General features: G+C 38.8%; 1 protein-coding gene across 2 annotated transcripts in view; it reads right to left on the reverse strand.

Moving 5' to 3' along the window:
• sbf2 (SET binding factor 2) overlaps nucleotides 1–25314 on the reverse strand; it is a 142020-nt gene that overhangs the window by 78436 nt on the left and 38270 nt on the right. For both annotated transcript variants that reach the window (XM_084716965.1, XM_084716974.1), the window contains 3 exons: nucleotides 8147–8284; nucleotides 2428–2562; nucleotides 1186–1296 (listed from right to left, as the gene is read on the reverse strand). In XM_084716965.1, the coding sequence (XP_084573091.1) occupies nucleotides 1186–1296; nucleotides 2428–2562; nucleotides 8147–8284 (384 nt within the window). The remainder of the gene's footprint in view (nucleotides 1–1185; nucleotides 1297–2427; nucleotides 2563–8146; nucleotides 8285–25314) is intronic.

Here is a 25314-nt window from a genome sequence, read left to right on the forward strand (position 1 = left end):
ATCCCTTGGTCTCCATTCATATAATTCTTGACATACTTGTATGTTTAACTAAGTGTTGTTTTGACAAATGAGCCTGTTCCACTGCGAGGTTCTGCCTGAAGGCAGACTTGAGGACTTGGGATGTGAAGTGGCGTCTTGCTGGGGAACAGCCCAAATTCTTTCCTCTTACAGCACATTAGCCATTATTTATAATAAAATCTGATTTTGGATCTGATGAGGATTTTTCCCAGTGGCAGTGGCAAACATACAGTAATTTTCCAATATGATTGAGACACACTTTGGCTCCAGTTTTTTTTTTCAAGGTGCAAGTAAGTAAACTATTGCCTGATTCACTGTGTTCACAGCCTCACGTTCTAACATTTGGCCACCAAACTGCAGCAAACAAAACACAAAGTAATGAGGGATATTAATGCACTGACATTTTAAATATATTTTCCCCTAAACTGTTATAAACACAGTTTAAGAGCTCGGCTGTCTCGTCTAGGCTGAGGTATTTTGCTCCAAGTAACATGATGGAAAAAAAATGACGAATATGTATTAGAAAAATTACTGCCTGTGGCTGACAACAATCTCTTGCACCATCTGAACACGACATTCCTGATTGGCTGCACAAACATAAATCATTTTAGTAGCTGCACTATTGAGCCTGAGCCACCACCTTCCAAACAATCACTGGCTCACAGTTGAAAAAAGGACCGTCATGAACCTTTTCTAGCCCCTTGACTGGTTCGGATCTGTGAGGAATAAGCCAACAGAGGAAGAGCAAATGTCTTGCAGACTAGAGCTGCAACAATTTGTTGGTTTACTGATTAGTTGTTAACCTGTAAATTAATCCCAAACTATACTGATAATCAATTTTGAGCAATTTTTATGAAAAAATGTCCAAATTCTCTGACTGCAGCTCCTCAAATATTAAAATATTTTCTGGTTTCTTTAGTCATCTTTGACAGTGAACTACATATCATTGGGGTGTGGACAAAACAAGACATGTGAGGATGTCATTTTGGGATTTGGGAAACACTGATCAACATTCTTCATCATTTTCTGACATTTTATGTACCAAACGACAAATAAATTAATCGAAAAAATGATGGGAAGATTCAGCAATAATTCACAAAATTGCTAGTTCCAGCCCTATTGCAGGCTGTGAGACTTTGAGCGTGCTTTGCTCCAGTTAAGACTTACCTGGGCTCCACCAGCAACAGGAACCTGGAATGTAAAGAGGTTGGCCACCAGACCCTCTAAAGGGAAACTCAGGCTGTCAATGTACACGGTGTAGACCAGACCCAAGCACCCCTGGAAGGACAAAATGTGAAATACAAGTAAGACATTGCACATGGACACATACAGAGGATACCTACTGTACACGATAATCAATACTGCAGCTCAAGGTGAATTGGGTGACCTTTTTTGATTAGTCTGTGACATTTAGGTAACCTTTATACTAAGAGCAAGAATCTATAAACATGAATAGCAAAGCTGACTGTGAGTCTGCAAAACCTGTGACAAATTCAGGGTGCTTCCACACCTATGGCTCAGTTAAAATGGACCCTGGTGTGTTTTCCCAGTTTGTGTCGTTTATTCGGGCTAGTGCGAAAGCAGGATCCAGACTGCTCGAAAAGGTGGATGTCGGCTTGCTTCCGAGTGGACAGTTTGTTTGTGGTGTGTACTTTGTTCAGGAAGCAATAGTATACTTGATCTGTATAAGCCACAAATAAATGTATGCAAATCATCTAGTAACACGTGTGCATGTCAGCAAAACTGCTGTGTTTGCAGTCTACTCTTTGCACCGTCAGTTCATTAAGTCAATTAAAATCTGTGACAGTGATCCCACAGTAATTAGCTCTGAATCATTACTGCACAGGATGCCTTGTTTTTGTCCCATCTCTACCTGTTAGTCATTGTTCTTTAGCAGCTTATAATGGCTTATTTCTCTGTGAGAATTAAAGTGCTGCATAAACTTCTGTCAGTCTCCTAAACTTGATTTCTCCTCGTGGGTCCCCATGACATTCAGAAAAACTGTCTAATCGACCAGTTACCTGTCAGTCTGTATAATTCCTTGTTTGTGCCACTTCGTTCATTTTTAAAAAAGTCAATGTGAACAGGAGCTGGACCAGAACTGAAATGCAACAAGTTCTATTTTTTCCTCTGGTTGAGACTAAATGAACTGAACAGGTGTAAAAACACCCTCAGTACGTAATAAAAGGATCAGAGATGCTTATTCTTCTATGTCTCATTTACTTTAGTGAAGTACGTGCTTACGCTTAAGAAAACGCTGGCCTATTTTGCAGACAGTGCAAAGTAGATTAACGTCATCTCCGAGCTGCAAGATGAAAGCACTGATTTGACAAAAATTCAAAGTATTCCCTCTGAATAAGACAGAAAAATATTTTTTAATCAAGATTTAATCATATGCGGTCTTATTACCCGAAATATTTCTGGATAATCCAGCCTGGACACGAGAATGAGACTTTTAGGTGCAAACACTTGAGCTGGCTGGATCAGGCCATCCTCCTCAGCCTCCTCATCTTCATCTCCATCAGCCTCAATATTCTTTGATCCCTGAAACATAAAAAAAAGAAGCTATTTCAGTCGAAGAGTTCAACACAGTGCCATGGACTACAGATCTTGAACTGTTCAGTACAGCACAGTCAGCACCACTGAGCTCTTAGTTTAGCTTGTGAATACATCATGTGCCTCAAATGCATCACTTTGTCTAGTTCATCGCTGGCATGTAGTTCACATGCAGTGGAGCACATGTGCACAATCTCTGAGGAAAAATAACTGATGTACCACAACATAAAGAGTCTTCAGAGATAATGTATTTTACATTTAACTGAATATCTTTGGGTTGTGAACAAAAGTTTAACATTTTTCACTATTTTATGGACCAAACTCCCATTCGATTAATGGAAAAAAATGATTGGTAAGAGTAATCAGTAATGAAAACAATAATTAGTTACAGGCCTAATATCAAGTAATGTATGCTGCAATATAGTTTGATGAATCAACTTGTGCACAAGTTTATGAATGGATGCACAACTTCTAGCTCTCCATTTTACCATTTTTACTTCAAAGGTGTGCCATAAGATGGGTTTGAAACTAGGACTAGTGGATACTTAATTGTATTCCTCCTGGAAAACAAAAATAGCCAAGACAAAACTCTTGCATCAGTCATAGCTTCAGCCCCCAAAAATCTTAGAAATCCTGCTTTGTCTCCAGAGAGGAGATACACATTTATGAATGTTTGGACTATTAATTATCTACTTTCCCAATCTGTCCCCATTCAGCACAGCTGCTCATCCCACTGGAGCTATTAAATGAACACAACAGATGTTCTAAAATTACGATGGTTAATAAAAGATCTCGCCTACAAAGAGACATAATCATATACATAGATTTCCTTAGAGAGAAGCCAGAATGAGTTTAGAAGATTAATGTTGCTTCCCTCCCAGAGATGCATACTGTTCATACAAAACAAATGCAAAACATCAGAGACATTAGTGAGATGCTAACAACTGCACAATGTTTAGTAATTATTATGTTGAGCAAGATATATCATTTACAGTAAGCCAAACTTAGCCATTGAAACAATATTCATAGATCATAAGATGTCTTAAATCACTTTTAAACTGGTTGAATATTGCAGATATACTGTATGTGCACATAACAAATAAACAAAAAGACACTAAAAAAAAAATCAAATTTTTGTGGTGTACTGGTACCCAAAGCTTTTAATTGTGGGCAAAAATAGTATCAGAAACAAAGAATTATCTCAAAACCCAAATTAACCACAGGAAAGAATAACAACAGTCCTGTTAAATTGAACTGAATTCAGACAGTGACAAAAGTCTGGCACTGTTTACTGCAAGTCAAATCAAATGTACAAATATGATTTTAGACGGACATTGTGATCTTAGGCTTCCACGATCAACCTTTGAGGAAAATTGAAGAGACTGTTATCCTCTTATGTCTGTTTCCAAATATCTCACAACCTCATTCATTGGCGGATCTGTCCTATGTCAACCAACCAATAGAATGATGTCGCCAACTAAATGGCTAAACAGACTGGACAAATAACTTCATGTCTCTTCTTTGGATGACACATTATATACAATGCAGTTAAGTTGTGAGTATTTTAAAAGTGTTATTTTATGATTATATTCATAATTCATTCATAATTAACATTTTAAAACCTGTGTTGTAACTATTTGAATATTAAATCAAACACTGATCAAAATGAGACACCCATTTCGAGAATTAAATCAAAAGGCAGAATCTGCAGTTCGTCCAGAATTTGTTTTTCTCTCCACTCCTGCCTATTTGTGGCACCAAGAGTGTTTCCGAAGAAACACTTCAGTGCAGCTTACCGGCTGATACAATACAGACTTTTTAAAGAAGAAAAACAAAACAAACAAAAAACAATAAAACAAATGATCTACTGATTTTTACAAATCAAGACTCCATAGTCCCTCAATGGCACATCCATCAGTGCTAAAAAAAAACAAAAAAAAACAGAAAAAACAAACTTTAAATCTAAAAAGCCAACCGAGACCTTAAAACTGAAAGTCATATTAACTTGTGGATTTTGAGACTCATCACACCCCTAATGTTTTGTTTCGAAGATGAAAATGGAGAAAATTATTATTTCAAGTCTGGATAAAGACTACGGTGCATTTGAAAATTGAGAAAAAATAAAGTAATTTAGATTGCAGATCGTGATTAGTCCAAATAGATCAGGATATTGTTTTTGGGCCAGACCACCCACCTATAACTTACTATAAAATACTTTTTGCTCATGTTATCTATGTCTCCCACGTGTCATGACAAGCTTGTCGTAAAAGCAGCGGTCTCAATGTGGTTCTAATTGTGTCTATCGTGGATCCACGAGCCCTATCAGGACACAGATACACCAGCCTCATTCCTAACTAAAGCCCTTATCACAATCTGGTATATTTCTCCAGGCAGTGAAAACATGCCATAAGTGCTTCAGTACCTCAGGACCAAGGAGAATGGGATCAAAATATCCCATTCAGATAGGGGTCACATCTCATCATTATTCTTAGGACTTGGTTCAATTATTAGACAAAATACATTCCTCCGCCGCCTGTCTGGATTCTCCCTGGAATCCAGCTGACTAGATAAGGATGTCAGTTTAGACAGTAAAGACTGTTAAAACACCCTCACGTTTCAAGAAGATCTTCAGTGCCATAAACCGAATCCAGGAATGTGAGTATATTTTGCAAGAGCATGATGTCTGGATGGGGCCAAATATAGCCTCAAAATAATAATTAGCTGACAGAAAAGGAAAGGCGGTGTTGTGATTGGGAAGTCTATCAAATTTTATAGTTTTTTTTAATAGTGCAAAGTTTATAGTTTCAATCGTCACAATACAGTGTGTAATATACACAAAGCATCCACGTGTCTTGGTCAAGTGTCTTTTTGGAATACTCACACAAACATCTCAATTTCTGAGAGCTATTTTAGACACAAGTACCACTCAAAGGACTAGTGTGTAAGATGTACTGGATCTACTGACAGAATATGTCAGAAAAAGAATACAATATTCGTAAGTATGTTTTCATCAGTGTATAAATAAGAATCGTTGTTTGTTTTCACAAAACGAGCTAGTTATATATACAGAGGCCTGCCATAATGCACTGCCATATTTCTACAGTAGCCCAATAAAAAAACAGAACAAACCAAACACTGACTAGATACTAGGGTTGGGCCAGTGGACGATAGCTGTCATCCATTGTGATGGCTGACAGTGATCAACCACTGAGCCCTCTACCCTCATAACAATGTGACTTAAATGTCTTTGAGATAGTGTGTCCCCTCAGAGTTGAAATAATAATAATAATGTTTTACAGCTACTTGACTCAAGCCAAGCATGTGATGTAAGAGTCAGTGTATGGATAATTAATTGTAAAGCTGTGACTTTACATTCTGTTTTTTGTATTCAGTAGCATTCAACTTAATTAATTTGATGTTCTAAAGTAAGAGAGGAAAAGAGACGTGGGATATTTTTTTTGTTACTAGAGACCTTTAAGTTTAAGTCCAGTACTTTGATACTGATATGGTTGTCTATTTAAAGCCACGTCTAGACAGTAAGCATTTCAGGCGTGTTGTTTTTTACTTGAGCATCTAAGAGTGCAATAAATGTTTTTGTTGAGAGAATTGTGATCTCAATTCTAAGAGAGAAAAATTGTGATTCACATTTTAACAAGAATCGTGCAGCCCTAGTCTGTAGTCTTCAAGATGTTTAATACAGCTGAGAGAATTCACCAACCAGTTACGAGCAATGAGAATTAAGTCTGTTATAGGCTCTTCTAAAGAGACCCACTTAACAGTTAACAACTGGGCTATTTTTGGTTATTTTCTCTCTTTGATGTGACAATTTGCCTTAAATCCTTACCCCCCTCATGGTTTAGAATGAACGTGGAAAATATGCCCAGTTGTTCAAACAGAGGAATGTTTGTGCAATTATGGTCTGATTCACACAACAAGCTGAAATGGTAAAGTAATGAGGAAAAGATGCAGTACTACAGTGTTTATTCTGAACATTTCACCACCGAACTCTTTGAAAGCTGACACATATTTTTGGTACATGACTGCAATTTAAATTTAACTTGAAAAATGTTTTGCTGATCTAACTGGAATGCGATCGATGATTGCCTTCCACATGTGAAAGGATGTGAAGTCACAGTGGGAAGCACGACAGGAGTCATTTAAGGCCTCTAACAGAGTCAGGCACAGTGAAACAATTAGTTTGGTATTCTGTGGGCTTTTGGCAGGGGGGACATTAACGAGATCATTCATAAGTATAAAAATGATCCCATCTAAACAAATCTGTTGTAATCAATAATTTATGGGGATCTGAGACATTTGTGCCATGACCACTAATCTGCAATCAAACACAATCTTGTATGCATGAGTAAATCACATTAAAAGCACCGGAGGGGAGCACAGGTCCATCCTCTCCCTTTATAACAACATCCCTCAGCCAGCTCACAGTTTATTAGGCTGGATCCGTGCAGGCTTTTGTTTTCTACTAACTCCTCAAATGATAGAAGACATCTTGCACACGACAGTCTTGGGCACGTCATTAACTTTGTGCCAAAGTCTGTAAAACGAAACAAAACAAGCTTAAAATGGAAAACAGAGAAGTGAGAACCATCATATTGTCCACCCGAGACATCCTGATAGTTTCTAAGAATCATAAAAGAGACACACAAAGATGAAAGTGATTTCATGCTCATCATGAGACTCCACAGAATTCAGGATTGTCACTGTGATCTTATAAGGAGAATAAGAAGCTTGCTGTTAATAGTGATGCGATGCACAGCTGTGTATGGTGTGACAAACTGAAACAATCTACATCAGGATTAATGACTCTTGGACAGTGGCTCTGTGGTGAGCAGTGTTACCTCATGGTGGTCTTTATCTTGTGTGTAGTTTACACCAACCGATTCGATCCATTGGCATTAGGTGCCAATATGGATGTAATTCACACATTGGATATCAGACTGACGTCATCAATCCACATACCGATAGAGAGTCCATAATCTGGTGTTCACATGAATTGTGAATATGTTATAATCCAAGTTTAAACCCATAGCCAAAATGCTGCAGCACAAATTAATTAAATACTTATTGAAATGTTCTACAAATATATTCAGTAGTCCTCATATTTTTTTTGTCTACCAGGATTTTATGAGTTAAATGTGCAGGTGGAGCTTGTGCTTGACAAGTTTGTTCGTAACAGTTTGCTAACTCAACATGTCCTTCATTTGGAAATATTCTAGTCTTGAAACACAGAAAGGCAAGATAGCAACTTGCAATGTGTGTAAAAGTGTTCTGAGGGGAGGATATTGTGCCCTATCAGTATTGGCAGATATTGAAATTCGAAATGGAATCTTATCGCGACTGGAAAACAGCTGCATGATAGGACTGAAAACCTTCACGCAGGCAAAAGCTGGAATGAGCTACAGCTCCCTGTGACCATGAAAAAGATCAAGCTTTGAAAGAGAATAAACAAATGAATCAATGCCTGAAAAGCACCCCAAAAGTGTAAGAACTTACACACACAAAGATGTTAAAGGATGGCTTAGTCAACATGTGTGTGCGTGTGTCACAGTATTACCTGCAGATTGACTTCAGCCTCGTAGAAAGTGAGGCAGGAGCAGTAGTGTCGGTCTGAGTCGATATCTGTCAGCACAACGGTGAAGAAGGTGGGTGCTTTCCTGTCCCTGGACAGCCTCCATCCTCCAGGCTGGCAGAACTGAAAAGATATTTAAGAAAATACCATCATACATAGAAGAAGTCACACAGCATGGTCAAATACACACAGTATAACTGTGACTGAGGCAGAATCATATGTTCCAGAGAATACACACTGTAGTCATTTAAGTGCCAGTCATTTAAGAGACTACATTTCCAGTGTACTTGTTGAAACTGTTAAAAGCTCAGTGGTTAATGTCCCCTGGAATCCTCTGCTGGGACCCATTCAAAGCTTAAATGGATAGGGCATATCACTGAAGCTAGCCTAATCCTAATGTCCCCATGGAGAGCATAGACAGGATGTCCTGCTTCAGTGCAACAATTACATTTGCTCATCAGAGCGGGAAGTGGCATGTTCAGTATTTATTTTCCTTGAAAGTCATCAGTGAAGGTGCCAGGTCAAACTGCCAGAGCTCATTAATTATCTGATCATGAATGAAAACATCTTAAACAAAGACTAATGGGAATTAAGCAACATAGCAGCTGATTACACTTTAGCACAGAATATTAAATTAACTGAAGGGGAAATTTATTTACGCTGCTATTAATTAGAAATTCGGAAAACAATGCATGTTAAAAAAGATTGATCCCTGTAAACAGATCTCTCTTTTAAAAGCTTTGTTTACATTTTGATTGTTTGGATTAAAGATTCACTTGAGCTTTGGTTATATGAGACTAAAGCATTCTTGTATTCTGAAGTATGATAATTCCCCAAGAGTAAATCAAGTTCCTCCAAAATCTTCCCGGAATATCATATTATTTATATTTCCAAACACTGTTTATTGGGAATTTTAGAATCACACAAATCAACAATTTGTGATGCATGACAAAGCAGAGCCATTTTTAGCAAATTGCGGGCACTGAAACTCAGCAGTACTGTTACCATAATAAAAAGCATCTCAAACAGGTTTTAGTTCTCAGAGCAACAGCGTGAGTCATAACCAATCCTGACACAAAACATCTGCAAAGTGTGGAAACAACACTAGCTTTTACGGATACAGTGTTTTGTTATACAGTTTATCTGATTTTATGGATGGAGACAAATGTGTCCATGTGAGCCAACACAACTGACAAAAGTGTCAACTGTACAAGCCAATAACAAAACCACCCGCTGTAATATGGATCCATAAAATAAAATGAGAAACTACAACCTCAAAACAAGAGAAATGAAGGGTTAATTAGAGGTACGGAGAAGTGGATCTTTGTGGCACAAATAAGAAAGCACAGGACCAAAATATGAGAGTCAGGCGGGCATTTGGTCAAAGAGACGAGTGTTTGTGTCTGGTCTCTCTGTGTTTTTGCTGGAGGCCCAACTGGCCCTGGCTCTGAACACGGTGTTTAGACTGCTCCTCAGGGGTTACGCAGGGGATCACCGGACACATGGAGGAAGAGAGGAGTCTGGGTAAAAGGGGGGGGGGGGGGGGGCGGTGAGGGCAAAAACAGATGGATTGATGGACAGATGGAGCCATGTACATATAATATACTGGCAAACAAAAGACAAAAAAAAGAGACAGAGGGGAGATTTGAAGAGAGCAGGAGGAATGGAGATTATGAGAGGGGGGAGGAAAAGGGGGAAAGGGGGTTTTGGCTTATTCATCCTGGAAGATTGGACCAGGATGCCACCATCTTCCAGCAGATACAATAGCTTGCAGGAAATCTGTTAAATCTGCTTTGTGGTGAGGTGTGTAGTGTGCATGTGTGTTTGTACACACTGAGGCCAGACAGGACTCAAGGACAAGTGCAGATAACTGTGATCCTGTCCTAAACTATTCCAACTATGCCATTCATTGTTGTCAAAAAAGAGACAAACACCTTTGGGACTGCATAGCTCACAAGATCACAGGAGATATAACATCCTGTGCGTATGTGTTTGTAGGAGTGTATTCATGTGTGAGAGGGGGACTAACTGTAAGGAAGGGTGATATGCAGAGACCACGTGGAGGCGCAATGGTGAGAAGATTAACTAACTTCCCTGATATTAAATCAGTGTTTCCTTAAAGTCGTTATCTCGCCTGTAGGTCTGCAGAGAGACACTTGAGGGCTGGCACAGATTCAAAGACACTTTAGGGAGTTCAGTGTTTAGTAAACTTCACTTCATTCAGGGACCTTTGCATCCAGACAGACTACTGACATAATTTTACATACAGCTTATGAATGTCTAACAAAAACATTAATGATTGTCTGTCTGAAAGGTTTTAGCTGGAACCAGTATGGAATTTCACAACACCGCAGAATCTCCCAAACAGTATAAGTGAATGGTGACCAGTTTTCAAACGTTAAAAAAAAGCCTCCATACTGCTCATCTGGTGTAAATCCAAAAGCACTGACATTCTGTTCACTTGTGTGTGCACACTGTCACCACACACACCCAGTCCAGACGGTGTGCATGTGAACATGGTTCCAAGCTTAGGATCTACAGTCAAGATTTAGGCTTTAGTCAACTTCGCATGTTAAGGGGACATTAAAACAACTTCACCACTTTCTCCATGATACTGTTCTATGCAGACATGCTTCCTAATGTAGAGAAATGGGAACGTGGCAGTATGCAGATTGTAGACAGCGAGCACTAGCCTGTCAATATAGAATGATTCTGATTCACTAACCAGTGGTGGTAAGGACAAAACTGTTTATGAATCAGATGGTAATTTTGCATGGGAACTTATTTTGTGTGCACAGTAAGAACATTTCTATGCACATTAGTGAATAAAGCCCAATGTTTCTATCCCTGTTGTATTTTCATTAAAATGTGTACTGAGGTTTTAAGGTGCAAGTCTTTTTATAAGTTTTACTTACGCAATCTGTGTGTTTAATACATGGGTTTTAGCATAGCTTAGTTTTCTTCAAGACCCTCTAAAAACATTTTTTCAAGTAACCTACGTCACTTCTGTTTGCTAGCAGCTGAGTGGGAGTTTGAAAATCCCATTAAAGTAAGCAGATGGACTTGCCCACAAATGGAGTATTTTTGTGCTTATCAGAAACACACTATCTGCTTATGAGTCTCATTATGAGCTTTAGTGTCTACAACAACTGATCATGCACTCTACATAAACATGTTTACATGTGTTTGTTGTTTGTTTGTGAAATAAATATTTGAAACAGGTGTCTTGCTGATTTCCGAATCTGCCCTGCATTTCTGCAACTTTTGCAAAAGCAGGGAAACCTCTGAAGGGCCGCAGCGCTTTCTGCAAATGTTGTTTATCATTTTAATTTCAACTATGCACAACTGTGTGTAAACAAGTGAAAATATGCTTATGTTATCTGTTTAAACATCCGACTTGAAAAATTATGTCATCTGCAATTCAGTCAAACACAAACTGTAGTGTGGATATAAACACACAAACAGTGGAGAAGTGGGCATACTCTTAATTTTAGTCCCAATTCTTTTTAAAAAAAACAGCCTGTCCAGAAAAACATAAACACCCTGTGTTGTAAACAGTGAAATGTAACACTACTCTTGCATATTTACTTCACCCAAAAAGGAGAGTAGAATTGGCACATCGTCACTTAACTTCTGCTGCTTGAATTAAGGGAAGGACGATCATTATGAAATTAACATTAGCCATAGAAGAGGTGCAGATTTTGCAATATATGCCGGCTGACAGACGGTAGAGTTAGACAACAGAATTATGCACTATTATTCTCTCACCTTGACCACCATAGTTGACAGGGCATTAGTTGTTTTGCAAACTGTCACTTGGAACAGCTGATCTGCATTTTGCAACAGTGTGGGCCAGAGTGTGCCACCCTTATGAAATTAACATTTTTCAACAGGGCTAAAAATTAGCACTGGCCACCAGACAAATACTGGTCAAATATGCAAGGTGACTGGTAACATTTTAAATTCACTAGCCATTTGTGAGGGGACAAAAAATGTTAATTTTGCACCCTGTTTGCCAAAAGCCAGTTTGCAAATATTACTGATCCTACACAGGCCTAATGCATGACTACAAGATATATCCAAGATCAGGCAAACATGGTGTTTCATCACAGTTTAGTTCATGTTTCATATCATATTCTTAAAATGGTGAGGTGAAGGAATGATGTGCCTCATGATGACTTTGCCTCATGCCTAAACCTAACAAACTCAACAAATGAAAACAACAACTACTAGCCAATCAGAGGCAGAGTAAGGTGGGTCATGCCTTTGTCATCCTAAGAAAAAAATGGCTTACAGCACACTACTGAATGATGTTTGTTTTAATATAAGTAATACTTATGATGTGTGGCAACTGAAGAAGTTTATTTGCAAACTGAAATGAACCTTCTTTCTCCTTTTATGAACACCTAAATTTACCAAGACAAAAACAGAAAATGAAACCCATAGTTTTGTTTTGTGGCATTGGGGAATGCAGGATTTATTTATTTATTTATTTATTTATGATGAATATATGAAAATGTTAATTTTGCATTGGGATTTCGTGTTTAAGTTTGAGTTGAGAAACTACAAGCTAAACAAAACTTGACTGACTAATCTAAAAGGCTAAATAGCAGGAGAGAAACCTGGCTGGCACCCCTTAAAAATAAATAAATAAATAAATAAATAAATAAATAAATAAATAAATAAATAATAATAATAACAAAATAAGTCAAACTGTTAAATTAAAAGTAGGTTTATCGTGGTACAGAGAATAAAGATGTAATGTTTAAATTTCAAAAGAACAGAATGAAGTGTGGATAATAAAGACGGGAAACATAATCAAGTCTTAAGTGAATGACACTGGACAAATTTCCAGATAAGAACAGAGCCGAGGGAACAGCAAACAAAAGCACTGACTGACAGCATTAGCCACAAACTGTGCTGTACACTCAGCTATAGCATGGCACAGAAATCCACTGCAGGGTAACAGGTGCAAAGGTCAACATGTAGGAAACAGCCTTCACACACACACACACACTGCAGAGAGAAAGGACATCTCCCATTCCCAAATTAGACCTTAGTCAAGTGACAAAGGAACACTGGGACACACTTGCTGTATTAATGTCAAAGCCGAGGAAACTGCTGCCCTCCAGCATCGCATCATGTGCTGCAGCCTGGCATGACTGACTCCCACCCAACCGCTCAATTCACCAAACTCAGTCAGTGACACTGGATCTGCAGTCTGACCTGCTAAGTATCGTCACAGAGTGCTTGAAGAGCAGCACCAATAAAAAAAAGAAAAAGAATAAAACACAGGGGCTTACTCCGATCAGGACAGGGCTGCATTCTTATACTGTGACGACGATGAGACATTAATGCCCGGTCAGGCGGGCACAGGCCAGATATAACTGGGGCAGGAGCCATTACTAAAGATGACTCAGGACAAACAGACAAGAAAGGTAGTCAGCTTAATCTTTCTCCAGCATGATGCAGCTGAAACGTGACTGGAAACAGGTTTACCATAGTTTTATTACGACCCCAACATTGGAGAGTCCTGTACTTAGACTTGAGGAAATGCAAACAAACTCTGAAGGGTCATAAAACCTTTAAAGAGTTCCCGTTACCACAAATGAGCTCAATCCCACAAATCCTTTTGGAGTGGGGCTTATTTCATAATTTGGGTGAGTTACAAACCCAAATGAAATCAGGCACTGAAATTCTTCCATGTTTTCTCACCACAGCAATAAAATGTGCTTAGACTAAGCTGTCTCCTCTGATCTGAGCATCAGCAAGAATGACCTAAACTGAATGAGAGAATGTACAACATTTTGTTGCATGGAAACAAATAACTTTGGCAAATGATTGCGAGGAAAATGCAGGAATGTGGACAGCATTCATGAAATAAATCAACAATCAAACAAATCATACAACCAGGGTGCAAAATTAACTTTTTTGTCCACTGGCCAAACGTCTAGTGAATGTTCAAATTTTACCAGCCACTCAATAGATTATTAATGTTTTTTTGGCTGGTGAGTGAAGCAAAACTACCAGCTATTTGCATATTTTACCAGAAATTGTCTGGTGCTAATTTTGTGCCCTGCATCTAATAAATCAGAGGTTTGTTTCATCTTTTCATTTTTCCCTCACCCAGGGACCCCTTAAAAGAAATAAAATGTATTGGATTAGAGAGAGCTAGGGTCCACCGTTAACCGATGACTTGTGGGTGGTATGTGTTTGACTCGCTAAAGGACGATTTATATAACAGTTATAAATTGTTAGAATGTAATCTATTTTAGATTTCGTAAATTAAAATAGTGTTCATTAAACTATATAGCTTTTGTATTTTATAAGAGAACTACGGCAATAAATAATACACTACATAAAAAACATACATCATAAACATACAAACAATTGCAAACCTATAAATACATTGAAAAGAAGTAAATCTCAAATCTTAGAGCAAGTATTAAAGAAAGGAAAACAAGGAATAATAATTTCAGCCCAGCTATAATTATGCAAACATCTAGACAATACTAGTGAACTGTAGACAGAGTTTGAATATAAAGTTACGGCCAAAACAATGTGGTCAGGAAAACTTAGCAGCAGATGTGCACTACACCATGTGCTTCAATCATCCTCTTCCCTCTACCTTGTTCTTTCTCCATTCATGTGGAAGAGTCGCATGCCAGGAAGATAACACAATGACGGAAAGTGAAGTGCGGGGTGTCATGGGCCAGAGAGGGACTGGCGGGGGGTGAGGAGGTCAATGGCATGCAGTGGCCAGAACTCCTGTTTTATCAGGTCTGCAGGATGAGCAGTGGACAAAACAACCAGAGGAGGCCACTCCAGCTGGGCAGTCTGGCGTACAAACACCACTCGTTCACCTCAACAATCTCCTCAATTTGATGAGCAAAAGAAACAAAACTGTCAACAAAATGACCACAACAACACTGTTAACCAAATACTATTTAGTGGTGTCAGTGTGTCACTTCACTGTGCCAAAGCTCCACGTCAGACTACTCTGCCGAGGTGGCATCTCCCTTCCACAACTCCGCTTCCCACTGTCACCAACACTCCTGGTTTCCCTATGTTGATCTGTTATGCAATACCAGGCTCATATGGTTCAATTTAGAGATAGATATTTTTAGATGGCCATGATGAACCACAGTAATTCCAAAGAAATGTCTAGTCAGGCAAGACAGGAAGAGTCATCTGGCAAATATTGTAAACTATACTGCACACAAAATTTCAAGCTTCATGAATGCCATGTGTAGGAAATGTAACACCAGAAAAGGGACCTACTACAAGATGTATTTTTAGTGCAAATGTAAAGGGTTTTGTTCTTTTCTTTTTTTTAACCAACGCTGAGTCCAGCAACAAGACAACTCAGCCGAACCCCCATTACCCCAACATCCCTTGGGACGATTGGTTCACTTCAGGGTGAATACTTGGGTTTATTTCAAAACACAGCATAAATTAAAAACATACGGCCAGTTCACCACATGCAACTTGAAAACAGAAATGCATAAAGAGGCAAATAAAAATAACCCTTTAGAGAATCATACATTCCTAACCTTAAATCAATCCACTGTCTCATTAATTCATCCCTCACTCTCAACCTAAGTCCTTTACCTAAACCTGAGGCATATGTGTGATGTTCACGGTTGGCATGACAGCCTCAAATATTAAATTAACTTTATTATGTGTCAGTTATGTCAAAAGTAGGTTAATAAACAACATATCTTCCAAGAATAAACAGGTTGAATCACAGTTCAGGGACAAATCTGCTGTGAAATACAGTCTTGAGTACAAAAAATCCCTTTCAGAATCCAAGGAAAGTCCATGGATTTTCCCAGCACTGTTTAATAGCAGGTCCCAGTGATAACACTGATATTAAAAACACTTGAATAGTATGAAAACAAGCATAATTCAATAAATTCTTCCATTGCTGTGAAGGAATATGTCAAAACTGAAGCAAGTAGAGTGGTTAGATTAACAGAGTGAAGATTACGACATTTAACAAAAATAAATAAATAAATAAATAATTAAAAAAATGAATGACTTAATAAGGGCCTGGTCTGTCATGTATCAGCATGTCTGCTTTTGAATTGGGTTCATCACAGCCTGACAGCTTGTCAGCACATTTTATTTTTTGGATAAGAGTGAAGTCATGTCAAAGCCATGTAATAACTACAGAGTTTCGCAATTCAAATCAGGGTGTCTTATATTAAACAGAAATCTGGCTCAACAGTGCAGTTGGCTTTGCACAGTAAACCATTATGACTGCAGCTAAAGTACTGGTTGATAAATGACAATGACTACTGGACACAGCACATGTTATGTTACACATGAATAATTAGACTTCCTACACTACAGTGGGTGTACATAAAATAAAAAATTCAAACCACTGATCAGTGAGCTGTAGAACAATTACAGATAGTATACAATTTCTCACCACTTCCACATGTGCCAAATCACAACAGACAACAACAGACCAGAGTTTTTTTTCTGATTCTGGTATTTGTAGGAAAACATTAACACGACTGTCCTACTTAGGTTCCACCTGGCCCTCTCCTTATAGAGGACATAGAAATGAAGGATGAAGACTTTTAGCAGAACCAGTGGTTCTACTGAATATTTATACCAGCTTTCTTGACATAAATATTCATGAAACAAGTGATTAGATTTTATGAGAAAGTGGTGATGACAACAAGGACTACTGAGCCATATTTAACTACTAATGCACCTAAATAACTGACCCGCTGTTACATAAGTGACTCCCACTAGTGTACAGACGGGTTTTCAGTCATTGGTGTAGGGCATATAGCAAGCAGATTGGAGTGGTAGTGAATCAAACAGTACACTGACTATTTTTAGTCCTGTGCATCAGTGCAAAATATAGATTTATAAATGATCGTTGTCTGTTCTTGTGCCTCTCCTAATATCCTACTACTGACAAGAAGTTGAGCTCTGTCTGATTTAAGTTTGCCCTTTAGCTCTACCAAGAACCATGACACCACCCCAGGTACTGCTACAAGGTCACATCTGGCCTCCAAACCTAGACTGCATGCAGCTGTGCGTTTTGGCTGTCAAGCGCTTCCCCTGCATCTGCATGACTGTGATCAGGCTGTGAATTTGTACAGATGTACAGTAGTATACAGCACGATGAGAGGCACCTGAAGCTCTGTTCAGACTGAAGGCAGTGAACTAAAGATTAGATCTGCTGCAGGTCAGCGGCATCCTTTTATGTCTGCCATGGTGTCTAATTTGACTGTACCACTGGGGGTGCCAATGTTGGACGTTTTCAAAACCTACACGATGGCTTTAACAGAAGAATGTGTAAGATTAAAGAAGATTTCTTGGCAGAAATGAAATATGATATTCCTAAGTATGTTTTCTTTAGTGTATAATCACCTGAAAATGAGAATTGGTGCTATTTATTTCTACAGAGAACGTGGGCCCTCTTCCACGGACGTTTTATTTGTTGCACTGCCATGTTTCCACAGTAGCCCATAACGGACAAACCAAATACTGGCTCTTGATAGGGCCTGTCATGTTTTTCGGTATTTTCAGCAGTTTCATGGCCAACTGGTTGCAATCTGCAAGCTCACCACTAGGTATAAACTGGGACAAATGGGAAAAGGAAACAAAAAACCTTAAAAAACTGTATTACATAAAAAAGAATTGGCATTCTTTCCTTCCCAGAAATTCAGTAAATGTAATTCAATTGGGTCAGATTCTTTTGGGATGTTATATATGTATATACTTGTATGTTCTTGGACCTCACTACTACACTTCTTTTATCAGTTCTTCTGATAGGTACCACATTGCTATAATTTTTTTTACACTCATCAGCTGACAGTAGGTAAACATGGATGTTTTTTTCGATTTCATCTGGAAAAAGTAAACAACACATCAAAACACAAGTCTGAGCACATGCAGTGATGAATGAAAGAGCAAGGTAAACAGCTTTGTCCTGAAGTTGTGGATCAGTACAATGGCTATCCTCAAGCCTTGGCCTTTACAGCACAGTGAGATAATGGCTGATAATGACCTGGCTGTGGAACAGGTGCTTCCTCCACTGCCGGGTGGGGGCCCTGGCCAAGTTTGAGTACATGTCATAAGCCTCAGTCTCACTTCTCCCCTTAATAAACTCAGTTCAAACCACAAGTTTGGTTCCTCTTCTGAGTCAACTGTACAATAATGCAAAGTGAGGAGTAAACGTGAATCCGTGCAGTACGTGTTGGTGTGTTGAACGAGTATGAACACTAATGAGTTTCCCTGTGTATCATGAAAGAAAATGTTTGTCAGCAAAGGCATTTCTCACATACAGCTTCACACGAGTTCCTTAAAAACTTTCTGAGTCAAGAAAACAGGTGAAAAGGAGTCTTATTCATTCAGAAATTATTATGTTAATGTAAGATCTCCTGCTCCAACACCCACTCAGCAAGCTACTGGATGGTGACATATCTAAATGAGTGACTTTATCATGGCAACCACTTCAAAGCTGCACAGTTGACATTTTAAAACTATCTAGGTGAGTCATTTTCCCCAAAAAATGTTTTAAATATTAGCACTGGACAGGAGAAGAAGAATTAGCCCCTGAAAGAACAAGAACAAGAACAATAATAGGCGAATGTGCACACTAATACTTGTAAGAAAAAAACTTGGCACAGGAGCTCTGCATATGGTGTTATTCTGAAAGAACAACAATGGATGTCATCTGTGACGTATCTTAACATGATGTACAACCTCACATCCCCACTTGAAAGTCATCGTATGAGACACGTGAATGCACTCCAAGCATCTCTTATAGATTGTGGCTAACAGTAGAATTGCCACAAAATTGCCTGAGTCGTACAGGTTCTCTGTTTGTATTTGCTTATTATACAGTGATCTTTAGCATAGTGGTAAAAATCAAGTTAAACTTTTAAACAAAGAAAAGAACTCCAAATAATCAAAATAAATAAAAAAGACAATACTGTAAATGGTTCCTGCTCAACATTTATTTCTCAAAAATAAAGCCATATGATAGGTTTTATAGTGATAAACATGGTATGAACTGAGGTTATGATACTAAAAGCCCTGCAACCAGCCTCTAGATGACATGCTGGCCTTCAAACCCAAACAGACTAACAGGGTTTGACAAGTAACCAACACTGCCATCCTTAGAGCCCCCACACTCTCACTAGTATGGCTAAAAATATCAATGAATAACGGCAATGTAATGTATTACTGTACCATGTTATTATGCTGTCAGCGGGTAAGACTGTTCCAAAGACCCTGACTGTTTTTCACTTAATAGTTTAAAACATCCAGCCCATGTCAATACTAGCTCTTCTCCTCAGGTGAAACTCAGCAGGCTCAGCAACCACTCAGCCTTGGATGATATTTTATGTCTACAGTCCCAACACAAAAGCCCCTGTTCAAAACACGTCTGCTGGCTTGGCTTGACTCTCTTTGACTCGGCACGTCAGCCCAGCACGGCAGGGATTTGCATCTCCATTACAACAGGACTACCCACTTGAAGGTGTGTATTTAACTGATGACACACTTGTCTTGAGTGAAGTGGATGTAAAATGGTGGCTACACACACGTTGGGTTCTCATCAACAGTAACTTAACCCTCTCCAGCTAAAAGCCAACATGGAACAGTAAAATTAAGCAAACAGCGACACAGGAGAGAAACTAAACTTCAGACCACAAAGATTCAGTTGGAAGCTATAACATTACTGAGAAGTGAACACAGAGACTTTTAAAAATGTCTTTCTCTGCTCTTCTGTATACACATGAGTTGAGTCTTACAACACACGCTTGTTGGAAGAGGAGTCATTATGGGTTGGCTGACTGGTACACTTAAGTCCTACTCCGGAGACAATCCAAGTCAAGAGCAACTCTGCCCAGCTTGGAACGTTACAACTGCAAACACAAATCAACGCAGGATGGTTTGACTTGGCCCAAAGTGACAATGGAAAAGGCCCAAAAGGGGAACCACTACAACAAAGAAGTGTTGAAGAAGAAGCTCAGCACTAAGGAGAACACCTGAGACTGCATATGTGTGTCTGCATAAAGCAGACAGTACTAGAATTTTGATGACAAGGGGAAATTATTAGGTTTTGAGGTAAATTAGTTAACCTTTTTGACACATATATGGAGGATAAAATATGGAGGCAATCAGTATGTGGAAGTATGTAGGTGTAAGAATGCAAGTTATGTGCCCAGCCACTGGCCCTGGTGTCAACCACAGTCAGTAAATTTTTACTAGCAACAGTAGCATTCACCAGTAGCCGGTCAGAGGAGAGTCTGGTCTGGAGTGAGCCATGTCTTTAGAAGGGAGGGAGGAAATTTACAGTGTGCCCCAAAACTCTTCCCTTGGACCTGATCACCTGTTTATTTTGCCTGATGTCAGACAGAACTGCCGTTTCCATCCTCAGTCGGACACTGCCTGCAGTCTAGGGGAGATTTGATTTTCTTTGTCCAATCACAAGCCGACCAATTTAATGTCATCATTAGTCAATACTGATACTGGTACTTTTAAATGATTTAGAAAAGCCTCAATATCAGCAGCAGCGGTGGCCTTTGTTAGTACTCCTCCTTGCCCTACCCGTGGCACTGATCAGCTAATTGTTAATCCCCCCCTGCAGTGCAAATTGGATCAGTTACTTTTTGAACTGAAGAACTGCTATTTCACGTCATGATGCCAGACGAATTGGCCAACTTGATGGAGGGGGTAGATTCCAACGTCTAGACCAAGGCCACTGTCTACTGGCACCAGGTCAAAACTACATATTTTGCCCAGCTCCTGGCTGGCCACAGAGTTGGTGACTTGTCATCATTCCTTTCATGTTTTGGAGGTAGCTTTTCATTTCTAACACTCAGACTTGGGTCTATCAGAAAATAACATAAGTATATACAACAAGTTTATATGACATATTAACAAAGGAAGTAACATCATTACCACTAACAATAAACCACTGGGACCGACAGCTTTTACTGTATTTCATCTAAAAGTTTGAGTATGTGTGCTCTCCAGTGTACTGTGGCTTCATTTCATCCTGTGTATTCCCATTTCCTGGTGCTTTTCAGCATGGAAAGTCCTGCTTGCCTGACAGCTCCAGCTTTGTTTCCTGATGTGTTTAGCTTTACTGGCACACGAAGCATTGATTACTCATGTGTGGATCTTCCTGACAAACACATGATCCTATTCTCCCCCCTGGCTGGAACGGCATCCTGCTATCTGGAATGCACTGTTTAGTTTTTCTCTCATAGTTTTGCAAACATCATAAAACCGACGTGCAGCGCGACATGTCAAGTTATGGTCACTTGAGTCAATCCATCAAGTGATACAATTAGGCTGCATTCTTTTATCTGTCTGTGGTTTGGCACAGAGCCTAAAACTGACTAACCAAGACTGTTGCTCATGAACAATGCAGATAAGCTTTGTCATGATTTGCTTATTCAACCTGCTGACAGAACAAGGCCAGATGAATGACTCCACACTGCAATAAGGGGGAAGTATTTTTCTTCTGAGTCAGTACATACAAAGATTATTGTTGAAGTTTCTGTTAAAATTTCGCCATTTGTACTCCAGTCCAGTGGTCATACCAACTAAACAAATGACACCAGCGGTTTACAAATTTTCTGAATAACTTGACCATCCTTCCCGGAAATGCGAGCCACGTTCTTCATTACAACAGGGAATTGAGGGAAAAGGGAGGAGTTCAAGAAGTCAAAGTTCTAGACGAGAGATATGACATAAATGTTTACAGTCTGGTCATGTCAGGTCAAATTCCTTCATCAGAGGAAGTTAGGCCCCAAGAGGAAATTTTTGAAATTTCATGTCTACACATTTTTGTCAGAGGAAAACAAGTGGGGTGTCACTGGCATTATGTAGACAGTGCATTATATTTTTTGCATTTACTGTATGTACTGTGGCAAACAATGCCTACTACAAACTAAACAATCTGCAATAACAGTACACAGTGTACAATAACCTCACACTAAATAATCCCCTGTTATCAAGTATCCTTGGATTAGCCGACTGGAAGAGTACATGTGATTAACTTCTAACTGACTGCTGCATATGGTGTTTGGATAGAGGACTGACGGACAATTGCCGTTCAGCAGTGTGAACAATTCACAAATAAGTGAACACACAAATGAAAAAGCAATAAAACATATGCAGACAGAAAACCTGGCTAATTTATTGGTTCCCCTCCCCAAGTACTGGAACGCATCTAATTCATTTTCAACTCTTGATTAAACTTTTGAACCTGGTTGACACATTATAAGTCAAAAGTTGCACCCCTTCTTCTCACAGACCAACTTGTTCAAACCAGAACGCACAGACATTGTACAAATATTACTGCATCATCTTGACTCATTCTTTCCACTAAAAGGTGTTTCTTCAGTGTCAATAGAGGACTAATAGGATGAATCTGCTTTGAAATTATAAGAAAAAAAAATCTCCTTATAATTGAGGTGTAGTCCACAGCTAACTCACTGCAAACATATTCATGAGGTACAGAAGAAGAAGGATTACAAAATCCATGAAAGTTATTTAAACCTTTGCTTTTCTTTGCTTTGTACTATCAATACATGCAAACAGTGACATCTGCCACCTTCCTCCTCCCATTGTGCTGAAAACATGTGGACGTACATTCAAAAAGCCCAAACAATATTTCACTGTGTATAACTAGAGTCACCAGAAGGAGATATTCACATCATGATTAAGAGGATGTACTCGTCCACTTAAAAATTATAGATTGTGGAGAAGCATGGTGTCTGCGTTGTCAGCCTCATTTTGGAGGATTGTTTTGAAGACTGGATTTGGGTTTACCACTGACCACCATCTTGGCAGTTATTTAGATCAGACAATTCAAATTTCAGCAAAGAGCATACAAATCTCGGAGGAGCTTTCGGAAGGATATAAAGCAGGAACCACCACATCTTAGTGTGGCAGACTGACTCTCTTGTCTATCTCAAAAATGTCTGAAGAGACTGAAGAATCAAGTGGCCATAAATGGAGCTGCAACTTAAGGAACAGTATACATCTGAGTAAGCAGTGGGGCAACAAGGCAAATGACCGACATGGTATGCAGCCAGAGAAACAGCACTGCTTGCCTAGCTGACTGAGTGGAACAGAAACCCACACCGCATACTGTGTGCTGGACTGAACCAGGACAGGATAACTATTGTTCGGTGCTGCAGCATCTCGCCCACAGCTGCAACAAGTGAAACTAGAAAAAGCGCAGTCTGAACACCAGGCTGAGACTCACAGTGTTTTCACTGTGAAGCACCTAGGGCTAAATGCTACAAGCCTTTAAAAGGTGAGGACAGGTCACCTTCAAACTTTAAAAACAAACTAAGAAATACGTCAAGGAGGGAGAACGTGCGACAACTAGACAGTTTTTGAATCAACAAATCCTTTGATGATGTTTCAACTACAGTGTTGAGAAAGGTCAATCTCAAACTGCTGAGCAAGGATTTTTTTCAAAAAAATGTCAGACCCACATCAACACATTAATTTATTAATTAAGTGTTTGGAAGTCAAACAGAAAAAACAAACAAACAAAAAAAATGCTAAATGCTAACAACTGTGAACATCAATTTAAAAAATATGGCCTTGAAAAGCCTTTAACACAATTAAACTGCAACTATTAAACTATTAATCAATTAGTCATTTAGTTTATGACATGCCATAAAATATAAAATGCCCATCAAAAGTTCCCAGAGCCCAGGATGTTTTCAAACTGCTTGTTTTATTTGACCCACAGATGAAACCCCAAGGACATTTAAAGTTATATATAACTACAGAACAAATGCAGCAAGAATCACCAACAAAAGGGTTTATGAAGCAGCTAAAGATGTTTTTTTTTTTTTAAAAATAAGCAAATAACTGTTTCCTTTGATTTGTTTTCCAATTTATATGTTAAGATGATCAGACTGCTTTTCTTTACCTGTTAGCTGATTTAAATATATGTAACTGTTTCGTACATGTGTCGTTTTGATGTCATTTTATTCTTTTCTGCTATATTCTTTTTGTAACTTGATTGTGTGCAGTATGAAGTGTAAAGGCAAACACTGTTGACTATATGTAGCCTACTTTATTAGGGTATAGCCAAAGAAAAGGTAATAACAGGGATCCTAAAAAAAAGCGAGTTGAAAACGCTAAACCTTCACTTTGACCATCAGCATAAAATGGACAGCTGTAAACTCAACTCATATTAGTTGGTGGGTTTAAAACAGCCACTGTACGGACAGAGGTCCTGTTACTGTACACCGTTCTTAGTACTTTAGCTTGTCTTTGATCAAGGCTGATTGTGTTGCAGCAACTCAAATCAAGTGTTCCAAAATGAAAAGACTGATTTGAAGTTATGTTATCAGAGGAGACATTCTGTTTTCCTGCTGGGAAACATGACTATCGTGGAGACAGCGGGGGTGAGTCTGCGGACAGATCACTGTCTGCAGGCTACATGTAATGGACTGACCCTCATGTTCAACACTGAACTTTGTAGTGCTTTGGAATGTGTTTGACCTCTCGGGCACAGTCGTCAAGACATCCCTCTTCACCCGACACGCACACACGTACGGTATACATACAGACTGAAGGCCAAGCCAAGCATAAACATAAACAGCTATCCATTGCCATTCAGTGCATGTTGTCATGTTCTGTTACATGGAGCTTTCCATTTCAGCTTAAGGACTACATGCTGTTTGAAAGATCTGACAGCCTTCTGATCATTTTTCACAATCAGCTAATATTGTGTGGTCAAGTTATGAGTATGAGACTGCTCGTACATTACAAGACTATTTTAAGGGGCTATGCTTCGTTCTAGAAATGATGATTTTTCCAACTAACATACATTATGTGCAGACTCGAAATGTAGACAATAGATCCAACACCACATGTGCCGTGTGTGCACATGAATCCAGAAAACTTTAACATCTAACGTATTTAATAAGAGACAGATCTGACAGACACAAGGCAAAAAGAAGCTATAATTATTTCAAGGCAAAGACTTAAGATGCATATTACTTTGACGTAGCATAAAAATTAACTTTTTCCAAAGATCAGTAATTAGATAATTAATGATTTTAGCTAAATATAAATGTTATCTGATATTGATTCAATGTTCTGGGATGAAAATTTTAAACATATTTCATTTCAAATTA

This window comes from Lutjanus erythropterus, chromosome 1, assembly GCF_056507025.1.
Source record: "Lutjanus erythropterus isolate fLutEry1 chromosome 1, fLutEry1.hap2, whole genome shotgun sequence".
Lineage (NCBI taxonomy): Eukaryota > Metazoa > Chordata > Actinopteri > Lutjaniformes > Lutjanidae > Lutjanus > Lutjanus erythropterus.